The sequence below is a fragment of the Oncorhynchus mykiss genome, chromosome 12, assembly GCF_057628025.1.
Source record: "Oncorhynchus mykiss isolate SJ-2025 chromosome 12, ASM5762802v1, whole genome shotgun sequence".
In the NCBI taxonomy this organism is placed as follows: domain Eukaryota; kingdom Metazoa; phylum Chordata; class Actinopteri; order Salmoniformes; family Salmonidae; genus Oncorhynchus; species Oncorhynchus mykiss.
This window is the reverse complement of record NC_143033.1, coordinates 14,578,152-14,598,202: the sequence shown is the minus strand read 5'-3', so window position 1 is coordinate 14,598,202 and position 20,051 is coordinate 14,578,152. Positions and strand designations below refer to the sequence as shown.

Here is a 20,051-nt window from a genome sequence, read left to right as displayed (position 1 = left end):
TTTCCATCTCCTGTCTCATCTTTCCATCTCCTGTCCCATCTTTCCACCTCCTGTCTCATCTTTCCATCTCCTTTCTCATCTTTCCATATTCTGTCTCATCTTTCCATATTCTGTCTCATCTGTCCATATCCTGTCTCATCTTTCCATATCCTGTCTCATCTTTCCATATTCTGTCTCATCTTTCCATCTCCTGTCTCATCTCCTCTCATCTTTCCATCTCCTGTCTCATCTTTCCATATCCTGTCTCATCTTTCCATCTCCTGTCTCATCTTTCCATCTCCTCTCATCTTTCCATATCCTGTCTCATCTTTCCATATCCTGTCTCATCTTTCCATATCCTGTCTCATCTTTCCATATCCTGTCTCATCTTTCCATATCCTGTCTCATCTTTCCATATCCTGTCTCATCTTTCCATCTCCTCTCATCTTTCCATCTCCTTACTAATTTTTCCATCTCCTGTCTCATCCCTCATCTCTCCATCCATCATCCCTCTATCTCACAGTGACAGGCATATGAAGGAGGACCACATCATAGTGAAAGAGGGAGAGCAGTACCCCAGCATCTTCAACCACACCAGTGTGATAGGAGAAGAGGTCAAGATCATCTATATGGTAAGACCTACATACTGTAGACCGTAGTAATACCTGCTTAGATAAGGCCAGGGGATAAGAACAATTAAATTAAATGTATTTATAAAGCCCTTTATACAGCAGCAGATGTCACAAAGTTCTTATACGGAAACCCAGCCTAAAACTCCAAACAGCAAGCAATGCAGATGTAGAAGTATGGTGGCTAGGAAAAACTCCCTAGAAAGGCAGGAACCTAGGAAGAAACCTAGAGAGGAACCAGGCTCTGAGGGGTGGCCAGTGCTCTTCTGGCTGTACTGGGTAGAGAGGGACCAGGCTCTGAGGGGTGTCCAGTCCTCTTCTGGCTGTACTGGGTAGAGAGGGACCAGGCTCTGAGGGGTGGCCAGTCCTCTTCTGGCTGTACTGGGTAGAGAGGGACCAGGCTCTGAGGGGTGGCCAGTCCTCTTCTGGCTGTACTGGGTAGAGAGGAACTAGGCTCTGAGGGGTGGCTGGTGGAGAGGGTAAGAGTACATGGCTATTAAGGCTAGATCGTTCTTCAAGATATTTAAACGTTCATAGATGACCAGCAGGGTCAAATAATAATCACAGTGGTTGTAGAGAATGCAACAGGTCAGCACCTCAGGAGTAAATGTCAGTTGGCTCTCTACCGCACCTGACAGCAGGTGTGGTAGAGAGAGAGAGGGTTGAAACAGCAGGTCCGGGATAAGGTAGCAGGTCCGGTGAACAGGTCAGGTTTCCATAGTCACAGTTAGAACAGCAGAAACTGGATCAGCAGCATGACCAGGGGACGAGGACAACCAGGAGTTGTCAGGCCAGGTAGTCCTGAGGCCTGGTCCAAGGGAAGAGAGAGAGTTAGGATAATTAGAGGGAGCACACTGAAGATCACACAGGACACCAGATAAGACACGAGAAATTCACCAGATAGGACAGACTGACCCTAGCCCCCCAAAACATTTTACAGTTTATTGCAGCATAGATATTGGAGACTGAGCCGGGGGGGTCGGGGGACACTGTGGCCCCGCCCGAGAATACCCCTGGACAAGGCCAACCAGGCAGGATATAACCAGACCCACTTTGCCAAATCACAGCCACCACACCACTAGAGGGATATCAACAGACCACCAACTTACTACCTAGAGACAAGGCGGAGTATAGCCCATGAAGATCTCACCCATAATGTCAGTGACTCAACACATTCAAGTCGAGAATAGCAACAAAAAAAAGCCTGGCAAGATGTGATTCACCCCTCCTAGGGAAAGCATGGGAGAGCACTAGCAAGCCAGTGACTCAGTCCCCGTAATAGAGCCCCACAGTGGAGGCATCATAATACCCATAAAACCTAGCGGTCAAACAGGGAAATGGTTCCAATCATTTTTTCCACCATACATTTTTCCCATAGGGGATTTTAGAAACACTTAAAATAAGTGCTGTGTTTCATACTGTGGTACTCTATAGGGTCAGAGGCAGAGAATCACAGTAGAAAGAGGGGAGCTGGCATATTACCTCAATTACCTCGACTAACAGGTTCCCCCGCACATTGACTCTGTACCGGTACCCCTCTGTGTATAGTCTCGCTATTGTTATTTTACTGCTGCTCTTTAATTACTTGTTCCTTTTATTTCTTATTCTTATTCATATTTTTTAAACTGAATTGTTGGTTAGGGGCTTGTAAGTAAGCTTTTCACTGTAAGGTCTGCACCTGTTGTATTCGACGCATGTGATTAATACAATTTGATTTGAAAACATTTGCCGCCATCACACTTCCTTATGTCTGAAACACAGGCTTCCAGGGTAGGCAATTTTGAGGCTTCACCATGTTTTATCGAAATGTACAGCTGTGTGTCGTCTGCATAACAGGTAAAGTCACCAAGAGGTAGAATATATAGTGAAAACAATAGTGGTCCTAAAACGGAACCTTGAGGAACACCGAAACTTACCATTGATTTGTCAGAAGACGAACCATCCACAAAGATGAACTAATATCTTACCGACAGATGAGATCTAAAACAGGCAAGACCTTGTCTGTGTAGACCAGCCTTTCTTAAAGTATGGGTCGTGACCCAAAGTGGGACCTGTTAATGGTGGGTCGCGACGTGTCAGTGAAAATGTATATTTATTTAATCAATTATTGGAACTGGTTTGACCAAGTGCATCTGCGCTCTTTGTTCAGTGCGCTTTCTGTTTAAGCAGCGGCCTCTGCTCAGTTTGGCTGCAGCGCGAGTGTGAGAGGGAGATGCCCGTGTGCTTCGCGTTTTACCAGATTTTTCTTGAAGATCACTCCACGACACACATGATGCAGGGCTGTCATTCTGGCAGCAGATGATGCGCTGTCAGCCACTGACTTGTCATTCCCACTCGCCATCACTTACCGCTGTCATCAAATGTACTCATGACTCAAGTTCTGACTGAGCTCCATTGTCATGAAACGCATATACAGCGATGGGTTTCTCTCTCTTTCATACAAACTTAAAACGAGGAGCGCCCACAGTGTGTTTTGTGTGTGGAAGTGCTTAGTAATGAGTCTCTCATAAGGAACAAATTAATAAAACGACACGTCCTGACCAAACATCCACAGCATGATGGTAAACCCAGGGAGTTCTTTCAGAACAGGGCAGAATGCTTCAGGAAACAGTGCTTCAGGAAACAGTTCTTCTGACAGTGGAAAAGTAAGTCAGCTAGCAAGGCATTGTTGTCATTTTATAACAGATGATGGATGATAAGCAGAAATAAGGGAGTACTAACTAACTGTCATAGTAGTAGATGTGAGTTTCTCTTTCAAACAATCCCCTGGCCTTGTACACAGCTAATAGCTAACATTTGCCAAAGCAAGCTAGCTACTGATAGCGCAAACCTAGTAACAGTACAGATGAAGAAATATGAACAATTATCAGGCCTACTGTACATCTTACTGTAGAAATTATTGTTGAAAACGAGTCTAGGTTGCAACCGTTGCTGTTAAAATACAACTATAATTGTAATTCTTACCTGGAATAAACTGATTGAAGCATTATATACACAAATTAAGACACTTATTCTAAGTTTCCAAGCTCAAAAAAACCAACATGTGGTCACATTTTGACTGAAAGAACTGTGACTTCCTGTCTCTCGCTCTGGTCTCTAGGTTAAAAAGGATGTGAATATGGAGACTCCTCCTCTAAAGCTGAGGGTGATGTACCCGTACCTATCACCTAGAGAGAACATCCTGCTATACCTGACACATGTCACCTCCTCACAGGTAAGGCTTCTCTACTGTGTACTGTACCATAGAGATAGACAGTCTACCAGTATCCCCTGCACATGGTTCAGTACCAGTCATCAGACAATCACACGGTGAAGTCAAACACTCTGTAGAACTGTGGTGGTGTGGATCAAGTTGATCCAAATGTGATTGATTGATAATTGATTGATGGACCTTTTCTCTCTCCCACAGGATGTGAGATGTCACATCAGGGACCTGATTAACCCTTTAAAGATCAACAACAACAACACGCACACCATCAATCCTAAAAAAGAGACCCTCAGTGTCTTCCTGGTGGTGAGTCAGCACTACTGTGTGTGAGTGTGAGTATGAGTGTGAGCAATGAGTGTGAGTATGAGTGTGTGTGTGTGTACGTGAGTGTGTGAGTCTCACAGTGTGTGTACTCTCCTTTGCAGGGCTGTAAGGACCACCCATGTAAGTCATTTGTCTGCTCCATCCCTCACGTCAACAACAGCCAGGTCAATGTTACCTTCAGGGTGTGGAAGCCCACCTTTATCAAAGTGAGTACAGTGAAGTGTCACTTGTTCATTCATTGTTTTTGATTGATTGATTGATTGATACATTTATTAATTGACAAATGTATTGGTATATTGAGTGATGAATTGGATTGCTCTTCGCTCCACAGGCAGAGTTCTCCAGCCTTCACATGATTGTTAATGCCACTCTGGAGAACCTGAACACTGATCTCTTCGTGTTGAGTGCCACCAATTACGCCAGAGATGTGAGTGCAATTACCTATTCATTTTCATGTGATCGGCTGCACTTACACAGGCAACACAATTTTGATCTTCTGCCCAATCAGAAGAGATTTTTTGCTAATAATTGGGCAAAATATCAAAATTGGTCTGCCTGTGTAAACACAGCCTTTATCTGTTGCCTTGTTGTCCTTTGCTTGTTTTAACACTGTTGTTTCCATCCAGGTGAAGATCCAGGTCTCTAAAGAGGCTTTGGGAGGTATACCACTGTGGATCATTATAGTCAGTATCCTCATAGGACTGCTGATTCTGGCACTGGTCATCTTCGCTCTATGGAAGGTATGTGTGTGTTCACAACCTTCTGTCTGCTTGTGTCTGCAGGGAACTAATAATCGATTATACATTGGATCTTCCCAAATAGAACAATAAGTATTATTATTATTAATAATAATAATAATTTGGTGGGTGCTTATATTTGTCCTATCTCACACATGTACAACTGTGTATTATATGCATGTGTGAATTGGAAATGTGTTTTTTGCATATCTCAACTCTCCCTGAGACACCCTTAGAGAGTAGGGTCAAGGCTTGTGTTATAGAGAGGCTCAACATGGTGTGATCATGTGTGAAATGCACTTTTAAATCTGTTAAACTTGAACTGAAACTTGAGACTTGAGTTTGGATGTGAATTGTGGATTATGTTGTGTTCACTGTTGTCTTCTCTGCTCCACCAGGCTGGATTTTTCAGGAGAAAATCCATAGAGGACATGGAGAACGAGGACATGAAGAATTAATCCTTCCACCACCATACAGATCTGTCTGTGCCCCACTGTCTTCAGGTCTGTCTTCAGGTCTGTCTTCAGGTCTGTCTTCAGGTCTGTCTTCAGGTCTGTCTTCAGGTCTGTCTTCAGGTCTGTCTTCAGGTCAGTTAGAAGGAAATACCCCATCAACCAATTCACCTGAACACCATCAGGTTAGAAGAAAAGCCAGTCTATTTATGGCTATTCAGCAACCATTCACCTGAATGTGATGTGGCCCATCTACCAGCCTTAAAACCCTGGTCTGGTTCAGTGGATACAGAGGCCTGGGAAAACATTGAACTTGTACAGTACACTTAGTTCTTCCATCTATTCAATGTGGATACCAAGACCTGGACCTAAAAGACCTAAGCTAGAAGGGCAATCAGAAGACCGTAAGGATAATGGCACCCTGACCCAGACCTGATCATATGCAGCCACACCAGCTTTATACAACAGGACAAAACGTTCTCAGGTTCACTTACAGCGTCAACATCCCAAAGACACTAAAAACACCTCAGATTACAGTATGGCATTACACCAAAGTTGTCCAAATGTCCAAGGCACTCTGCAATGGATTAGAATTCTGTGTTATAGTTTGACATTTTTTACTAATATACTGTAAATCTATACCATGTACTGTATTTATTTTTGTTTGGTATATTTTGATACGTGTTATTACCTATATTTTGACACTTGGGTTCATTCATCGTCTTCTAAGCATAATGTTTGCTTTTTGGAACACTGATATTTTCACATGAGTGTTTTTCTAGTCTTACAAGCGCAATCTGTAAAAAAATTTTTTTTTTTTTTACAAAAGTGTTCCATTGAATATTGAAGGTATCTATGCAATTATACCCTCTCCAAATATATATTCAGTATAAAAGGAGAGTAGGAATTTGATATTGACATAAATACAACGGTTTTAATCTAGTTTTTGTTTAATTTTGCTCCCACATGGGGGCAGAGAATTTACAGATTGCTCCTTTACTGTACTAGGAAAACCTTTGATTGTCCTGTAAATGTAATGTAAAGCTTGTACATAAAGTTATGTTTGCAATAATTCCTATAATTTAAGATCAAGTTAAGTCCAGCATGTATCACCAAGGCCCTATATATCAGTAATAGAGATAAAATAAGTAATTTGCTCCTACATTTCTCAGGTATTACTTATGATAGTATGGTGATAGTATGGTGATAGTAAGTGGATAATTTGATGATAGAATGATGATAGTATGGGGATAGTATGGCGATAGTATGAATTAGATAAAACAAACAAATGTAGTATTTTTAAATAAAATACTATTTTAAAAATATGTAAATATTGGTAAAAATGTAAATGTTTGATAAATGTGTATTGGAACTCGATGCATTTTGCATCCATTCGCTAAGATGTTATTTTTTTTGACTCATCTTTCTTTCGTTTCGGTCTTTTGTTTTGGGGCGAGAGTGATTTCTCTGAGTTAGCCTACAGTCACATAGAGCAATCCAAAAAGGATCTCAGCGGAGTGTAACTTGATTCCTGATGTTCAAACCTGTCAGTACCACAAAACAAAGAGATATTTGTCTCAGAGAAGGTCAAACTCTGGAAACTAGGCCATTGAACGTTACACACAGGGGGTGATGCATATGAACACCAGGTTATGCCTAAAGCCCTGTAGTCTCTGGTATGGCCGGAGCGGTAGCGACTGTCGTGATTGTGAGTAGAAATGTTTGATTCATGCATCGTTTCCTCTTTCTCTCCGCCTACATTCCTCTGCATATTTACATATTTTGCACAGGCAGTCCGGTGTAACCCCTGACTTTTTATTGTAAATAAGAGACACTCATCAGCTCACCCATTACTGTTGAAAGCACATGTAATAAATGAATAAATATCTGTAAAATGTGTAAGATAACCTTAACACGGGGATCCTCCATACTGTCCCCTTCTGGAGAGCTTATTTGTCACAGCTCAGCAGTGATAGAGTCAGCTGATCAAGGCTTTGAAGATTTAATTACTGATTAGTTCAATTGGAACCCAGAACCAAATCTTGTGTGCTGACCAGCTATGCAACTTGACATGTATTATAATTTATGTTCATGTGTTAAAAGTCTGTCACAGGATGTTGTTTGATGTATCAGGTGTGATGGCACATGTGGGACAAAAACCTACTGTACTTTGACTATCCAGGAGCAGGTTTGAGGATGAGAGAGAGCGAGAGACCGGAGAGGGTGACTGGAGAGAGAGAGGGTTAGGGACTGCTTCAGACTGATGTACTCCAGTCATACACACTGCTGTGAACTGTTAGTTTAATACACTGGTTTTTCATACTGTATGTACTCTGATCAGCACAGATTTGAAAGCATTGCACAAGCTGTCAAGGATCTTATGCCAAAAAATAAATAAATAAAAATGGTTTTAAATTAATACATGTTGGACATCAATGGCCATAGCACTGGATAAGTATTGTGGTATAGCAGGTGTGCGCGTGTGTGTGCGTGTGTGTGCGTGCGTGTGCGTGCGTGTGTGTGCGTGCGTGTGTGATCATTGTATGCTAAGATGTCATAAGTTATTTCCCTCTGCAGGGCAGGCAGCAGGTGAGCTATTTTTCTGCAGATAGGTTGCTCATGCGTTTGGGATTACTGTACACACTAGTTGATCCTTTCATCTGGATCCTGTTCAGTCAGTGGGCAGTCTGGGCCCTGCAGGCATACTGACCCCATTACACAGACGGGGTTCATTGTTTCTGACTGAGAGCTGAGAGAAAAGCGGTAAGACAGCGTCCAGTATGATTCTGCATCTGGTATCTGCCTTTCTTTGTAGGTGTTTGTGCCTACAGAACAATAACTCAAAACATGAACATAGACAGGCAGGAAGATTTGCAGAAAGACACACACCCATAGTTTGGGTTAATGATTCATGACAACGCTAATGTAACTTCTGTGAGTATAATGTTAACTGTACATTTGTATTGTTTATTTCACTTTTGTATATTATCTACTTCATTTGCTTTGGCAATGTTAACATATGTTTTCCTTGCCAATAAAGCACCTTGAATTGAATTGAGAGAGCGAGACAGACAGGCATACAGACAGACACATCAAAGAGAGAGAGAGGCAGAGAGAGACAGAGACACGGAGAGAGGCAGAGAGAGCGAGAGAGAGAGACCGGGAAAGAGACATACACAGAGAGAGAGAGAGAGGAAGTGAGCGAGATATACACAGAGAGAGAGAGAGAGAGACAGGGAGAGAGACATGCAGAGAGAGAGAGACAGAAAGAGAGACATACACAGAGAGAGAGAGAGGAAGTGAGCGAGATACACAGAGAGAGAGAGAGAGGGAGAGAGACATACCCAGAGAGAGAGAGAGAGGGAGAGAGAGAGAGACATACACAGAGAGCGAGAGAGAGAGATTTTCTTTTTATTTCCCTTTTGTGTATTGTCTATTTTATTTGCTTTCGGATATCATTAGGAATCTGTGGTGTGTGTGTGACAGACAGACAGACAGACAGACAGACAGACAGACAGACAGACAGACACATCAGAGAGAGAGAGGCAGAGAGAGAGAGACAGAGAGGGGGAGAGAGAGACAGACAGACACAGAGAGAGATTTCAAAGTTTTTTCCCCTTTTGTTTATTGTCTATTTTACTTGCTTTCTCAATTTAAACACGTTTCCCATTCCAATAAAGCCATTTGAGAGAGAGAGGGAGAGAGAGACAGAGAGAGAGAGAGAGAGAAAGAGAGAGAGAGGGGCACAGAGAGAGGGAGCGAGAGAGAGAGGCACATAGAGAGAGAGAGAAAGAGAGAGAGAGAGGGGCACAGAGAGAGAGAGAGAGAGAGATAGGCACAGAGAGAGAGAGAGAGATAGGCACAGAGAGAGAGAGAGAGAGAGAGAGAGAGAGAGAGATATTCACTTTATATATTATCTACCTCACTTGCTTTGGCAATGTTAACACGTTTCCCATGCCAATAAAGCCCTTGAATTGAATTGAATTGAGAGAGAGAGAGAGAGAGAGAGAGAGAGAGAGAGAGAGAGATAGGCACAAAGAGAGACGGAGAGAGAGAGAGAGAGAGAGAGGGACAGAGGCACAGAGAGAGAGAGAGCGAGACAGAGCGAGAGAGAGAGAGAGAGAGAGAGAGAGACAGAGAGAGAGAGAGAGAGAGACACTTGCCCTTTACGGTTGTGAGGTCTGGGGTCCGCTCACCAACCAAGACTTCACAAAATGGGACAAACACCAAATTGAGACTCTGCATACAGAATTCTGCAAAAATATCCTCCATGTACAACGTAGAACACCAAAAAATGCATGCAGAGCAGAATTAGGCCGATACCCACTAATTATCAAAATCCAGAAAAGAGCTGTTAAATTCTACAACCACCTAAAAGGAAGCGATTCCCAAACCTTCCATAACAAAGCCATCACCTACAGAGAGATTAACCTGGAGAAGAGTCCCCTAAGCAAGCTGGTCCTGGGGCTCTGTTCACAAACACAAACACACCCCACAGAGCCCCAGGACAACAGCACAATTAGACCCAACCAAATCATGAGAAAACAAAAAGATAATTACTTGACACATTGGAAAGAATTAACAAAAAAAACAGAGCAAACTAGAATGGTATTTGGCCCTAAACAGAGAGTACACAGTGGCAGAATACCTGTCCACTGTGACTGACCCAAACTTAAGGAAAGCTTTGACTATGTACAGACTTAGTGAGCATAGCCTTGCTATTGAGAAAGGCCGCCGTAGACAGACCTGGCTCTCAAGAGAAGACAGGCAATGTGCACACTGCCCACAAAATGAGGTGGAAACTGAGCTGCACTTCCTAACCTCCTGTCCAACGTATGACCATATTAGAGATACATATTTCCCTCAGATTACACAGATCCACAAAGAATTCGAAAACAAATCCAATTTTGATAAACTCCCATATCTACTGGGGGAAATTCCACAGTGTGCCATCACAGCAGCAAGATTTGTGACCTGTTGCCACAAGAAAAGGGCAACCAGTGAAGAACAAACACCATTGTAATATATATATATATATATATATATATATATATATATATATATATATATATATATATATATATATATATATATATAATATGACATTTGTAATGTCTTTATTGTTTTGAAATGTCTATATGTGCTCTGCCTCAGGGCTTCCATAGTACTACTGTACTACTGACTACTGGTCTGCCTCAGGGCTTCCATAGTACTACTGACTACTGGTCTGCCTGTCTGTTTATCTCAGAAGGTTCTTCCAGGGGTACACTATCAGTCAGTGTCCTAAGACCAAACATACGTGTCAGAATGTTACTACAGTGCAGCTGGGATTGTCTGTAGGGATACAGACCTATTCAATAAGACTGTGTGTGGTTCAGTCGGCCTATGGCACTTGTGATGATCTATGTAAGTTGAATCTAGATTTCAGCATGGCTCTCTGCACCCCTATTCAACCACACCGGCCTGATGCTGGGTAACCAATCACTCCGAGTTCTGCTGTCTTGGGATTGTAACAAACACACCCTGATACTCAGGTCAAATCATATCAAATAAAATGGTATTGGTCACATACACATGGTTAGCAGATGTTGTTGCGAGTGTAGCAAAATGCTTGTGCTTCTAATTCCGACAGGGCAGAAATATCTAACAAGTAATCTAACAATTCCACCACAACTACCTAATACATCTAAGTAAAGGGATGGAATATGTACATATGAATTTATGGATGAGCCATGACCGACCGGCATAGACGAGATGCAGTAGATGGTGTAAAATACAGTATATACATCTGGGATGAGTAGTGCAAGATACGTAAACATCATAATGAAAGTGGAATTATTAAAGTGACTAGTGATCCATTTGTTAAAGTGGCCAATGATTTAATGTCTGTATGTAGGCAGCAGCCTCTCTGTGTTAGTGATGGCTGTTCAACAGTCTGATGGCCTTGAGATAGAAACTATTTTTCAGTCTCTCGGTCCCAGCTTTGATGCACCTGTACTGACCCTTGTACTGAAATGCAGTATATCATTCTCTGGAAACATATACAGTTAACATTTGTATGGACACAGACTTAATGTCAATACTAAATACTACAACATAATGAGTCATTGGTCACCGTTCATACCATTTGGTTTATCACTTTATTGTTGAGTGTACAGAATTGTGTTATCTTGAATGGATAAAGAAGATAAAGTGCCACTTCCTGTCTGTGTAGATAACAGTAAATGGTTCCAGACATAGCTGTCCACTCATACCTCCCCACATCCCCTAGTGTGACTGTATAGGTGCAGTGGTGTTATCCAGTCATCATGTGAGATGTCATCATCAGCCACAGTCCACAAAATGAGAAGGGGCTTTTTGAGGCCGGCCATCGCTGCAAAATGCTGTGGTAGCCATACTGTTTAATATATATATATATATATATATATAGAAGTTTTTAAATATATTTTTTTACCTTTTATTTCAAACCTTACTTGCATTTGTATATGGTTTGTATAAAATTAAATCACTGATTTCCTGGTGTTTTTACAGTCTTTTATCTTGAGTTCAATTTGCAATCTACAAATTGTTCCAGACCGATCAAGAGAAAATCGGCCTGCGGTTGAATCTTGTTGATGTTCCCTGCTTTAGGCTATACTGGATTGAAGTGGATTACATCATAGGCGCCTTTTCACTCAGACAAGTCAATATTAAGGATATTAAAATGGGCTTGGTGAAGTTGGTGGAATTCTCTCCATATAAAAGCTCATGTTCAATATTTTAGCCCTGCAATTGTATACATGAACAATGGGGAAGATACATTGAAAAGGAAGTAACTACAATGCACGAAAAATATATATTTTAATTACTGAACTCCTGCAAATCCGTCAATGTTGTGTAATAATTTAATTGTCGCAGCACGAACATATTTGAGAAGATAACACAACACTACAGTACAGTATATTACCTTGCAAGGTCAAACCAACCAGATGTCGCAATCATTGAGCTGTAGCCTTCGCTCCTCAAAAAGAGCACTGCAATTGTGGGCCAGGTAGTGCGCTGTGACGTAGGTACACCCACTCCCTATCTGTCCTCAATATCTACAGTCCGGAGCGCCCGGTCCTGAACTTTACCAACCGTGAGAAGTCCGCTGAAGTTAAAACCCGGGACTCGAAGAGGCGCCCGCTGTCATCACCTACTTTTTACTCTTGCAACAATGGAGTTTAATCGAAAGAGGACTGTTTTAACGCTGATTTTCATCCAATGTAAGTCCTTTTTTGCACATTCCGTATGAGATTCTAAAACGTTATTTTGCATGGAGCGAGCGTCAAGTGCCACAGATATCCCAAGTGCGTGATCTACTTACTAATCAACACTATGAGCCATTGACTTCATATTAGGCAACTGTGTGGAAAGTATAACAGTGTTGAATGGCTCCTCTGAGATAACTGGCCACAAGACAATGTTGTTTCAATCTGTCAGTGACATTTTGAATTAGGTCTGCCTTCCATGCCTTTGAAAACATCATGCCAGTATAGATGAAGCTGGAGGGGTACTAAAATATTTTAAATATCATGGATATCAGGAATCAAATACTGTATTTGGAGTGCATATTTATTTATTTTATTTCTGACCATTTATCTGCTAGAAAGAGCAAGTTTTCTACAGTCTGTGTTGGGAAAGTAGGTTAGGTATATTTGTATGTGTTGTCAGGTCAGAGCTGTGTTTACATCCCCCATGTGATATGCAGTTGCCTGAAGCAATGAAAATCATTCATGCCAGACAGGCTCATATATCATCTTGATGAGGTCACAAAGGGCTGTGCCAAGGGGGAGCACATACACCTTATTCTCTGGCAGAGGTTGGTAGAGGTGTGGATGAACATGCTGCAACAATGGTCTAAACACCGCAGTCACCCACAATATATTAGACTATAGCCTGCAGAGATGCAAAGCATAGTTGTTAAACCATAGCTACTATTACACTCCTTGAAAAAAAGGTGCTAGTAACAACCAAAAAGGGTTATTCGGCCGTCCCCCATAGGAGAATCCTTTGAAGAACTCCATTTGGTTCCAGATAGAACCCTTTTGGGTTCCATGTAGAACCCGTTCCACAGCGGGTTCTACCTGGAACACAAAAGGGGCCCTTATTTCTAAGAATGTAATATTTATTGATGTATTTATAACCGTGTGCTATCTCGGCTTATAGTGCTACCTCCCTGAACCTGCCTCTGACTTCAATCAGGTTCCTCTACCTCGCCAACATACGTAACCGCGCGCTTGACAACGTACAAACCGGTTGAGGTATAGAATTCGATAGCTCCATTCGATACCATTCGATAGCTCCATTAGTGACATTTCAAGCTAGCTGTGAAGTGAGTTTACGGTACACATGGCTTCATGATTCCTCTTAGTGTTCCCTCAGAGAGCAGCTGACTACAGTTCTCACAGTCAAAACAAGCTATGTTTGCTATCATGTCATATGATAGGTTGTTGTTTGAGATGTTAGTGAAGGTAAAAAGACGACATAGATTGGGTCAGGGACTAGAGTTTGTCCTGACCAGCTGACTTGACCAGGAAGAACTCCCAATAGACATGGATTCACCGGAGCCCCCGCTGCCCAATGAGGTGCTCAGTCAGTCAGTCAGTCAGTCAGTCAGTCAGTCAGTCAGTTAGTCAATCAGTCAATCAGTCAATCAGTCACAGAGCAGTGGGTTATCCAGCTTGCTGCACACAAAGCATCCAGCCGCCTGGAATCACATTGGGACAGAATCAGCAAGGTTTACACAGGGCCAATGGGGACAGTCTCTTTTTGTATTTCTCTTTCACCCTGTCTCTCTCTCTCTCTCTCTCTCTCTCTCTCTCTCCCTTTCTCAGAGGTACTGGGGGTGGTTAACAGGTCCTCTCTTTCTCTCTCTCTCTCTGTCTACTCCTCTATTTTGTTTCTCTTTCCAACTACTCTGTCTGTCTGTCTGTCTGTCTGTCTGTCTGTCTGTCTGTCTGTCTGTCTGTCGGTCTGTCTGTCTCTATCTCTCCTTCTCTTTCTCTGTCTGTCTCTCTGTGACTCCTTTTTTATTTTTTTTTATCACTGCTATACCTCACTCTCTCCCCCTCTCTCACACTGTATACCTCACTCTCCCCCCCTCTCTCACACTGTATACCTCACTCTCCTTCAACCTCTGTATACCTCACTCTCTCCCTCTCTCTCACACTGTATACCTCACTCTCTCTCACTCTGTATACCTCACTCTCTACCTCTCTCTCACACTGTATACCTCACTCTCTCCCTCTCTCTCACACTGTATACCTCACTCTCCTTCTACCTCTGTATACCTCACTCTCTCCCTCTCTCTCACACTGTATACCACACTCTCCTTCTACCGCTGTATACCTCACTCTCTCCTTCTCTGTCACACTGTATCGGTCCACTTCAATAAAAGGTCCTCTTTGTGCCTCTGCCACTGCCTGTCCCGGAATCCCTGTTTCCACGGTGACAGTTGGGGAACACACTGACAAGGCATGTGAGTGGTCGTTGATGATTTTAGCCAAGAGTCGAAACATTTCTCACTCATATCTCACATAGTGTGTCAGTAACAACCACTGTCATGAGTCAAACAGTTTTTGTTGGAGTAGATGGACACCCAAGTTGAACTGTCAGGGCCATGTATATCACTGTGTTTGAGAAGTGTCTAAGGATCTATTCATTGGTGTTGATTCTGTACGTTATCTCACTCTCAGGGACTCTTCAGGCAGGCGCTACTTAGCTTAAAGCATATGTTAATATGGCTATAGACCCAGCAGTGTGATCACAACTCATAGGTGTGACAAATAGGAGGACAACCATATCCTCACATCCTGTTATCTGCCTACCACTTCTCTAACAGGTTGATAAGACTGCATCCCAAATGGCACCCTAGGGGCCATAGGGCTCTGGTCAAAAGTAGTGCACTATATCAGGAATAGCCTGGTCAAAAGTAGTGCACTATATAGGGAATAGCCTGGTCAAAAGTAGTGCACTATATAGGGAATAGCCTGGTCAAAAATAGTGCGCTATATTGGGAATGGAGTGCCATTTGGAGACGTTGGCCCCCTTACAGACCTGTTTTAGTGTTTGTCTGTGATGTGACTCACTGACTAGTTAGAAGACAACCAATGGTAAACATGCTAGAGCCTACAGAGGATGTTACCTGACAACGAGACGATGAGGAAACAGGAAGTTGTGAAAGTCTTTACCAGAATGATGTGGGCTGAGTGGGCGTGTGTGTATTTACATTCTGTTAACAAGTCCAATACAGCACCAGGGAATAGTCCAGTTGTACTTTTGAATCTGATCCTATCGTCATAGTGTATGATGACGTTTCCATAATGTTAACATACATAAACATCTCAGAACAGCTTCAGCTCATCGGGGCATGGACTCCACAAGGTGTTGAAAGCGTTCCACAGGAATGCTGGGCCACTTTGACTCCAATGCTTCCCATAGTTCTGTCAAGTTGGCTGTATGTCCTTTGGGTGGTGGACCATCACACAGGAAATTGTTGAGTGTGGAAAAACCCAGCAGCCTTGCAGTTCTTGACACAAAACGGTGCGCCTGGCACCTACTACCATACCCCATTCAAAGGCACTTCAATCTTTTGTCTTGCCCATTCACCCTCTGAACGGCACACATACACAATCCATGTCTCAGTTGTCTCAAGGCTTAAAAATCCTTCTATAACCTGTCTCCTCCCCTTCATCTACACTGATTGGTGGATTTAACAGGTGACGTCGATAAGGGATCATAGCTTTCACCTGGTCAGTCTGTGTCATGGAAAGAGCAGGTGTTCATAATATGTGCAGAGTTATTAGCAGTGTTATTACAACTTGATAATAGTGTCCCTAACCCTATAATATCTGAGCTGTGTAGTAGTATGGAGCAGAATGCTACAGTTATGGAAGTGTGAGCCTCATTTCTATATTTGTTTGAAGTGTAAAGTCCACCTGGCCTGTGTTGGGTTGGGTCTTGTTATGGTATGTGAACTTAACTTGATTCTGGTGTCACCACCCTACTTAGCAAAATGCTCTTTGTTGGTCTGCAGTATAAAATGCTCATACACCTTGTTCGGAACAATGTCTATTAAATCGATTTATATTGGCTCCCACATCATATGTGAAGAGTAGATTTTTAAAAATGCTTTATTGGGCAAGGCTAAATCTTAACCCATTCATTCTTTCTGTGCTGGTTCAGTTCTGAAGATTTTACCTTTGACATTTTAGTCATTTAGCAGACGTTCTTACCCAGAGCATTGTCATCATCAATCATCGTAATTAATTTTATTTATCCAGGATAGACCACAAAGCGACTTACAGTTCATTCTTTAATCTTAAGGTAGCTCGGTAAGACAACCACATATCACAGTCATAGTAAGTAAAACCTTTCCCTGATTAAAGAAGCTATCAGCGAAGTCAGTGACATTAAGAAAAGAAAATAACTTTGCCAGTGTTTCTAGCGTTCCTCTGTGTCTCTCTGTGTTGTTTCTGTTATAGTGATGGATGGTGTCGTGACATGAGTGTTGTTTTGTTGTCTTCAGAGGCCTAAGTAGTGGTTTGATAAACACTCACACTCATCTCAGTAGGCCCCTGTAAATACAGTGTTTTCCTTATGACCAGCCGACATGTCTGCTCCTCAGACCAGTAATCTGTACACATTGTCATGCTGCGACTTGTCCAGATAGGTGATCACTGACACAGTCACCCATGGCCAGATTCCCCCTTACTTAGCTTTACAGATAATTAGCACATGTGCAGTATCACATTTGAGCTTCAGGCTGCTGTATGAGTTGTGATCTGCAATAGCGAGGTTGTCTAAACATGAAGTTGATTATTATTATCTTTGTCATTATATTCAGACCTGAAGTTAACAGGGTGGAAGAATACTTTCTTCATGTTTCACTGTGAATGTGTAAAAGCTGTTATGCTTCATGGATGTGTTTGTATGTGTCACTCTGACACCTTACTGTAATAAGACCTGACGTTGCATAGGACTATACAGTATGCGTTGTTGTTTTTGTCATTGTTGCTATTTGTGTACTACTGCAGGACCCTGGGAACAAGGACACACACACATAAAAGCTGAGCTTTTCGTATCTCATATCACAGGTGATGAAAGTGTGTAGGAGAGTCTGTTATTTACGATGGTGGGATCTCCTCTCTCTCTCTCTCTCTCTCTCTCTCTCTCTCTCTCTCTCTCTCTCTCTCTCTCTCTCTCTCTCTCTCTCTCTCTTCTCTCTCTCTCTCTCTAGGTTGGAACGTGCCCGGGTCCTTATCCTTTAATGTGGGAACTGCTGGAGCCAAGGTATTCTCTGAACCTTCTGTAGAGGAGTTTGGATACACTGTGCAACAGTTCAGGAATCACCAGGGCAAATGGTGAGGCTACTGAGTCATGCATTGCATAGGCCGCAATGCAGAAGTATTGTGTGGTAGAATGCACTTGGTTCTGTTATAACTTAAAGGAAGTTAAATCATGGTAGGAATAGAATAATGATAATCGTACACTGTACACCACTATGCTGATGTTGTGTTTTGTCCAGTCACTCTCACACAGAAATACAACACACCCCAGCAGAGCAGCAGACCTAAACCCTACTGTTGTATCTGGGGTCGGAACCCCTACTGGGAACATCCGTTTTCTCAAGCCTCTGTTGTTCCGGTTCTTACCACTAGGTCACTTGACCCTCAGTAAAGTTGGCAACGGGACTGGATGCAGACACTTCAAACACAGTAGTGACACGCACACACACAGAGATACACATGCAGATACACACACAGATACACACACACAAACCCTTGACAAACCACCACACATACATTATACAGTTGTCTGCTGATCACATCTTTGCTCACATACACACTTCCTGTGGTCTGTAATGCTGTCTGTCTGCATCCTGGAGACTACAGAGGAGACATTTTCCTTTTGATACATCTATGCTTCCTTTCCTACCCATCATAAATAAACATGGAGACTGAGGCTTAACCTATTAACTCTCTCTGTGTGGATGGAAACGTCAGTAACCAAGGAAACTAAGGCTTAACCTATTAACTCTCTCTGTGTGGATGGAAACGTCAGTAACCAAGGAAACTAAGGCTTAACGTATTAACTCTCTCTGTGTGGATGGAAACGTCAGTAACAAAGGAAACTAAGGCTTAACCTATTAACTCTCTCTGTGTGGATGGAAACGTCAGTAACCAAGGAAACTAAGGCTTAACCTATTAACTCTCTCTGTGTGGATGGAAACGTCAGTAACCAAGGAAACTAAGGCTTAACGTATTAACTCTCTCTGTGTGGATGGAAACGTCAGTAACAAAGGAAACTAAGGCTTAACCTATTAACTCTCTCTGTGTGGATGGAAACGTTGGCAACCAAGGAAACTAAGGCTTAACCTATTAACTCTCTCTGTGTGGATGGAAACGTTGGCAACCAAGGAAACTAAGGCTTAACCTATTAACTCTCTCTGTGTGGATGGAAACGTCGGCAACCAAGGAAACTAAGGCTTAACCTATTAACTCTCTCTGTGTGGATGGAAACGTCAGTAACCAAGGAAACTAAGGCTTAACCTATGTCATATTAACTCTCTCTGTGTGGATGGAAACGTCAGTAACCAAGGAAACTAAGGCTTAACCTATGTCATATTAACTCTCTCTGTGTGTATGGAAACGTCAGCAACCAAGGAAACTAAGGCTTAACCTATTAACTCTCTCTGTGTGGATGGAAACGTTGGCAACCAAGGAAACTAAGGCTTAACCTATTAACTCTCTCTGTGTGGATGGAAACGTCGGCAACCAAGGAAACTAAGGCTTAACCTATTAACTCTCTCTGTGTGGATGGAAACGTCAGTAACCAAGGAAACTAAGGCTTAACCTATGTCATATTAACTCTCTCTGTGTGGATGGAAACGTCAGTAACCAAGGAAACTAAGGCTTAACCTATGTCATATTAACTCTCTCTGTGTGTATGGAAACGTCAGCAACCAAGGAAACTAAGGCTTAACCTATTAACTCTCTCTGTGTGGATGGAAACGTTGGCAACCAAGGAAACTAAGGCTTAACCTATTAACTCTCTCTGTGTGGATGGAAATGTCAGTAACCAAGGAAACTAAGGCTTAACCTATGTCATATTAACTATCTCTGTGTGGATGGAAACGTTGGCAACCAAGGAAACTAAGGCTTAACCTATGTCATATTAACTCTCTATGTGTGGATGGAAACATCAGTAACCAAGGAAACTAAGGCTTAACCTATTAACTCTCTCTGTGTGGATGGAAACGTCAGTAACCAAGGAAACTAAGGCTTAACCTATGTCATATTAACTCTCTCTGTGTGGATGGAAACGTCAGTAACCAAGGAAACTAAGGCTTAACCTATGTCATATTAACTCTCTCTGTGTGGATAGAAACGTCAGTAACCAAGGAAACTGAGGCTTAACCTATGTCATATTAACTCTCTCTGTGTGGATGGAAACGTCAGTAACAAAGGAAAGGGGCCTGAAGATGTTTCTCTGTCTGTGTGGATGGAAACGTCAGTAACAAAGGAAAGGGCCTGAAGATGTTTCTCTCTCTGTGTGGATGGAAACGTCAGTAACAAAGGAAAGGGGCCTGAAGATGTTTCTCTCTCTGTGTGGATGGAAACGTCAGTAACAAAGGAAAGGGCCTGAAGATGTTTCTCTCTCTGTGTGGATGGAAACGTCAGTAACAAAAGAAAGGGCCTGA

General features: G+C 42.4%; 2 protein-coding genes across 3 annotated transcripts in view; both read left to right on the top strand.

Moving 5' to 3' along the window:
- Positions 1-7,748, top strand: part of LOC110537005 (integrin alpha-1) — a 73,396-nt gene extending 65,648 nt beyond the window's left edge. For both annotated transcript variants that reach the window (XM_090191770.1, XM_036936981.2), the window contains exons 24-30: positions 503-611; positions 3,709-3,822; positions 4,018-4,122; positions 4,242-4,346; positions 4,472-4,567; positions 4,767-4,880; positions 5,276-7,748. In XM_090191770.1, the coding sequence (XP_090047896.1) occupies positions 503-611; positions 3,709-3,822; positions 4,018-4,122; positions 4,242-4,346; positions 4,472-4,567; positions 4,767-4,880; positions 5,276-5,335 (703 nt within the window). In that variant the 3' untranslated portion in view covers positions 5,336-7,748. The remainder of the gene's footprint in view (positions 1-502; positions 612-3,708; positions 3,823-4,017; positions 4,123-4,241; positions 4,347-4,471; positions 4,568-4,766; positions 4,881-5,275) is intronic.
- A 4,452-nt stretch (positions 7,749-12,200) lies between these two features.
- Positions 12,201-20,051, top strand: part of LOC110537004 (integrin alpha-2) — a 48,167-nt gene continuing 40,316 nt past the window's right edge. The window contains exons 1-2 of the mRNA XM_021622700.3: positions 12,201-12,573; positions 17,589-17,712. Of these exons, the coding sequence (XP_021478375.3) occupies positions 12,525-12,573; positions 17,589-17,712 (173 nt within the window). The 5' untranslated portion in view covers positions 12,201-12,524. The remainder of the gene's footprint in view (positions 12,574-17,588; positions 17,713-20,051) is intronic.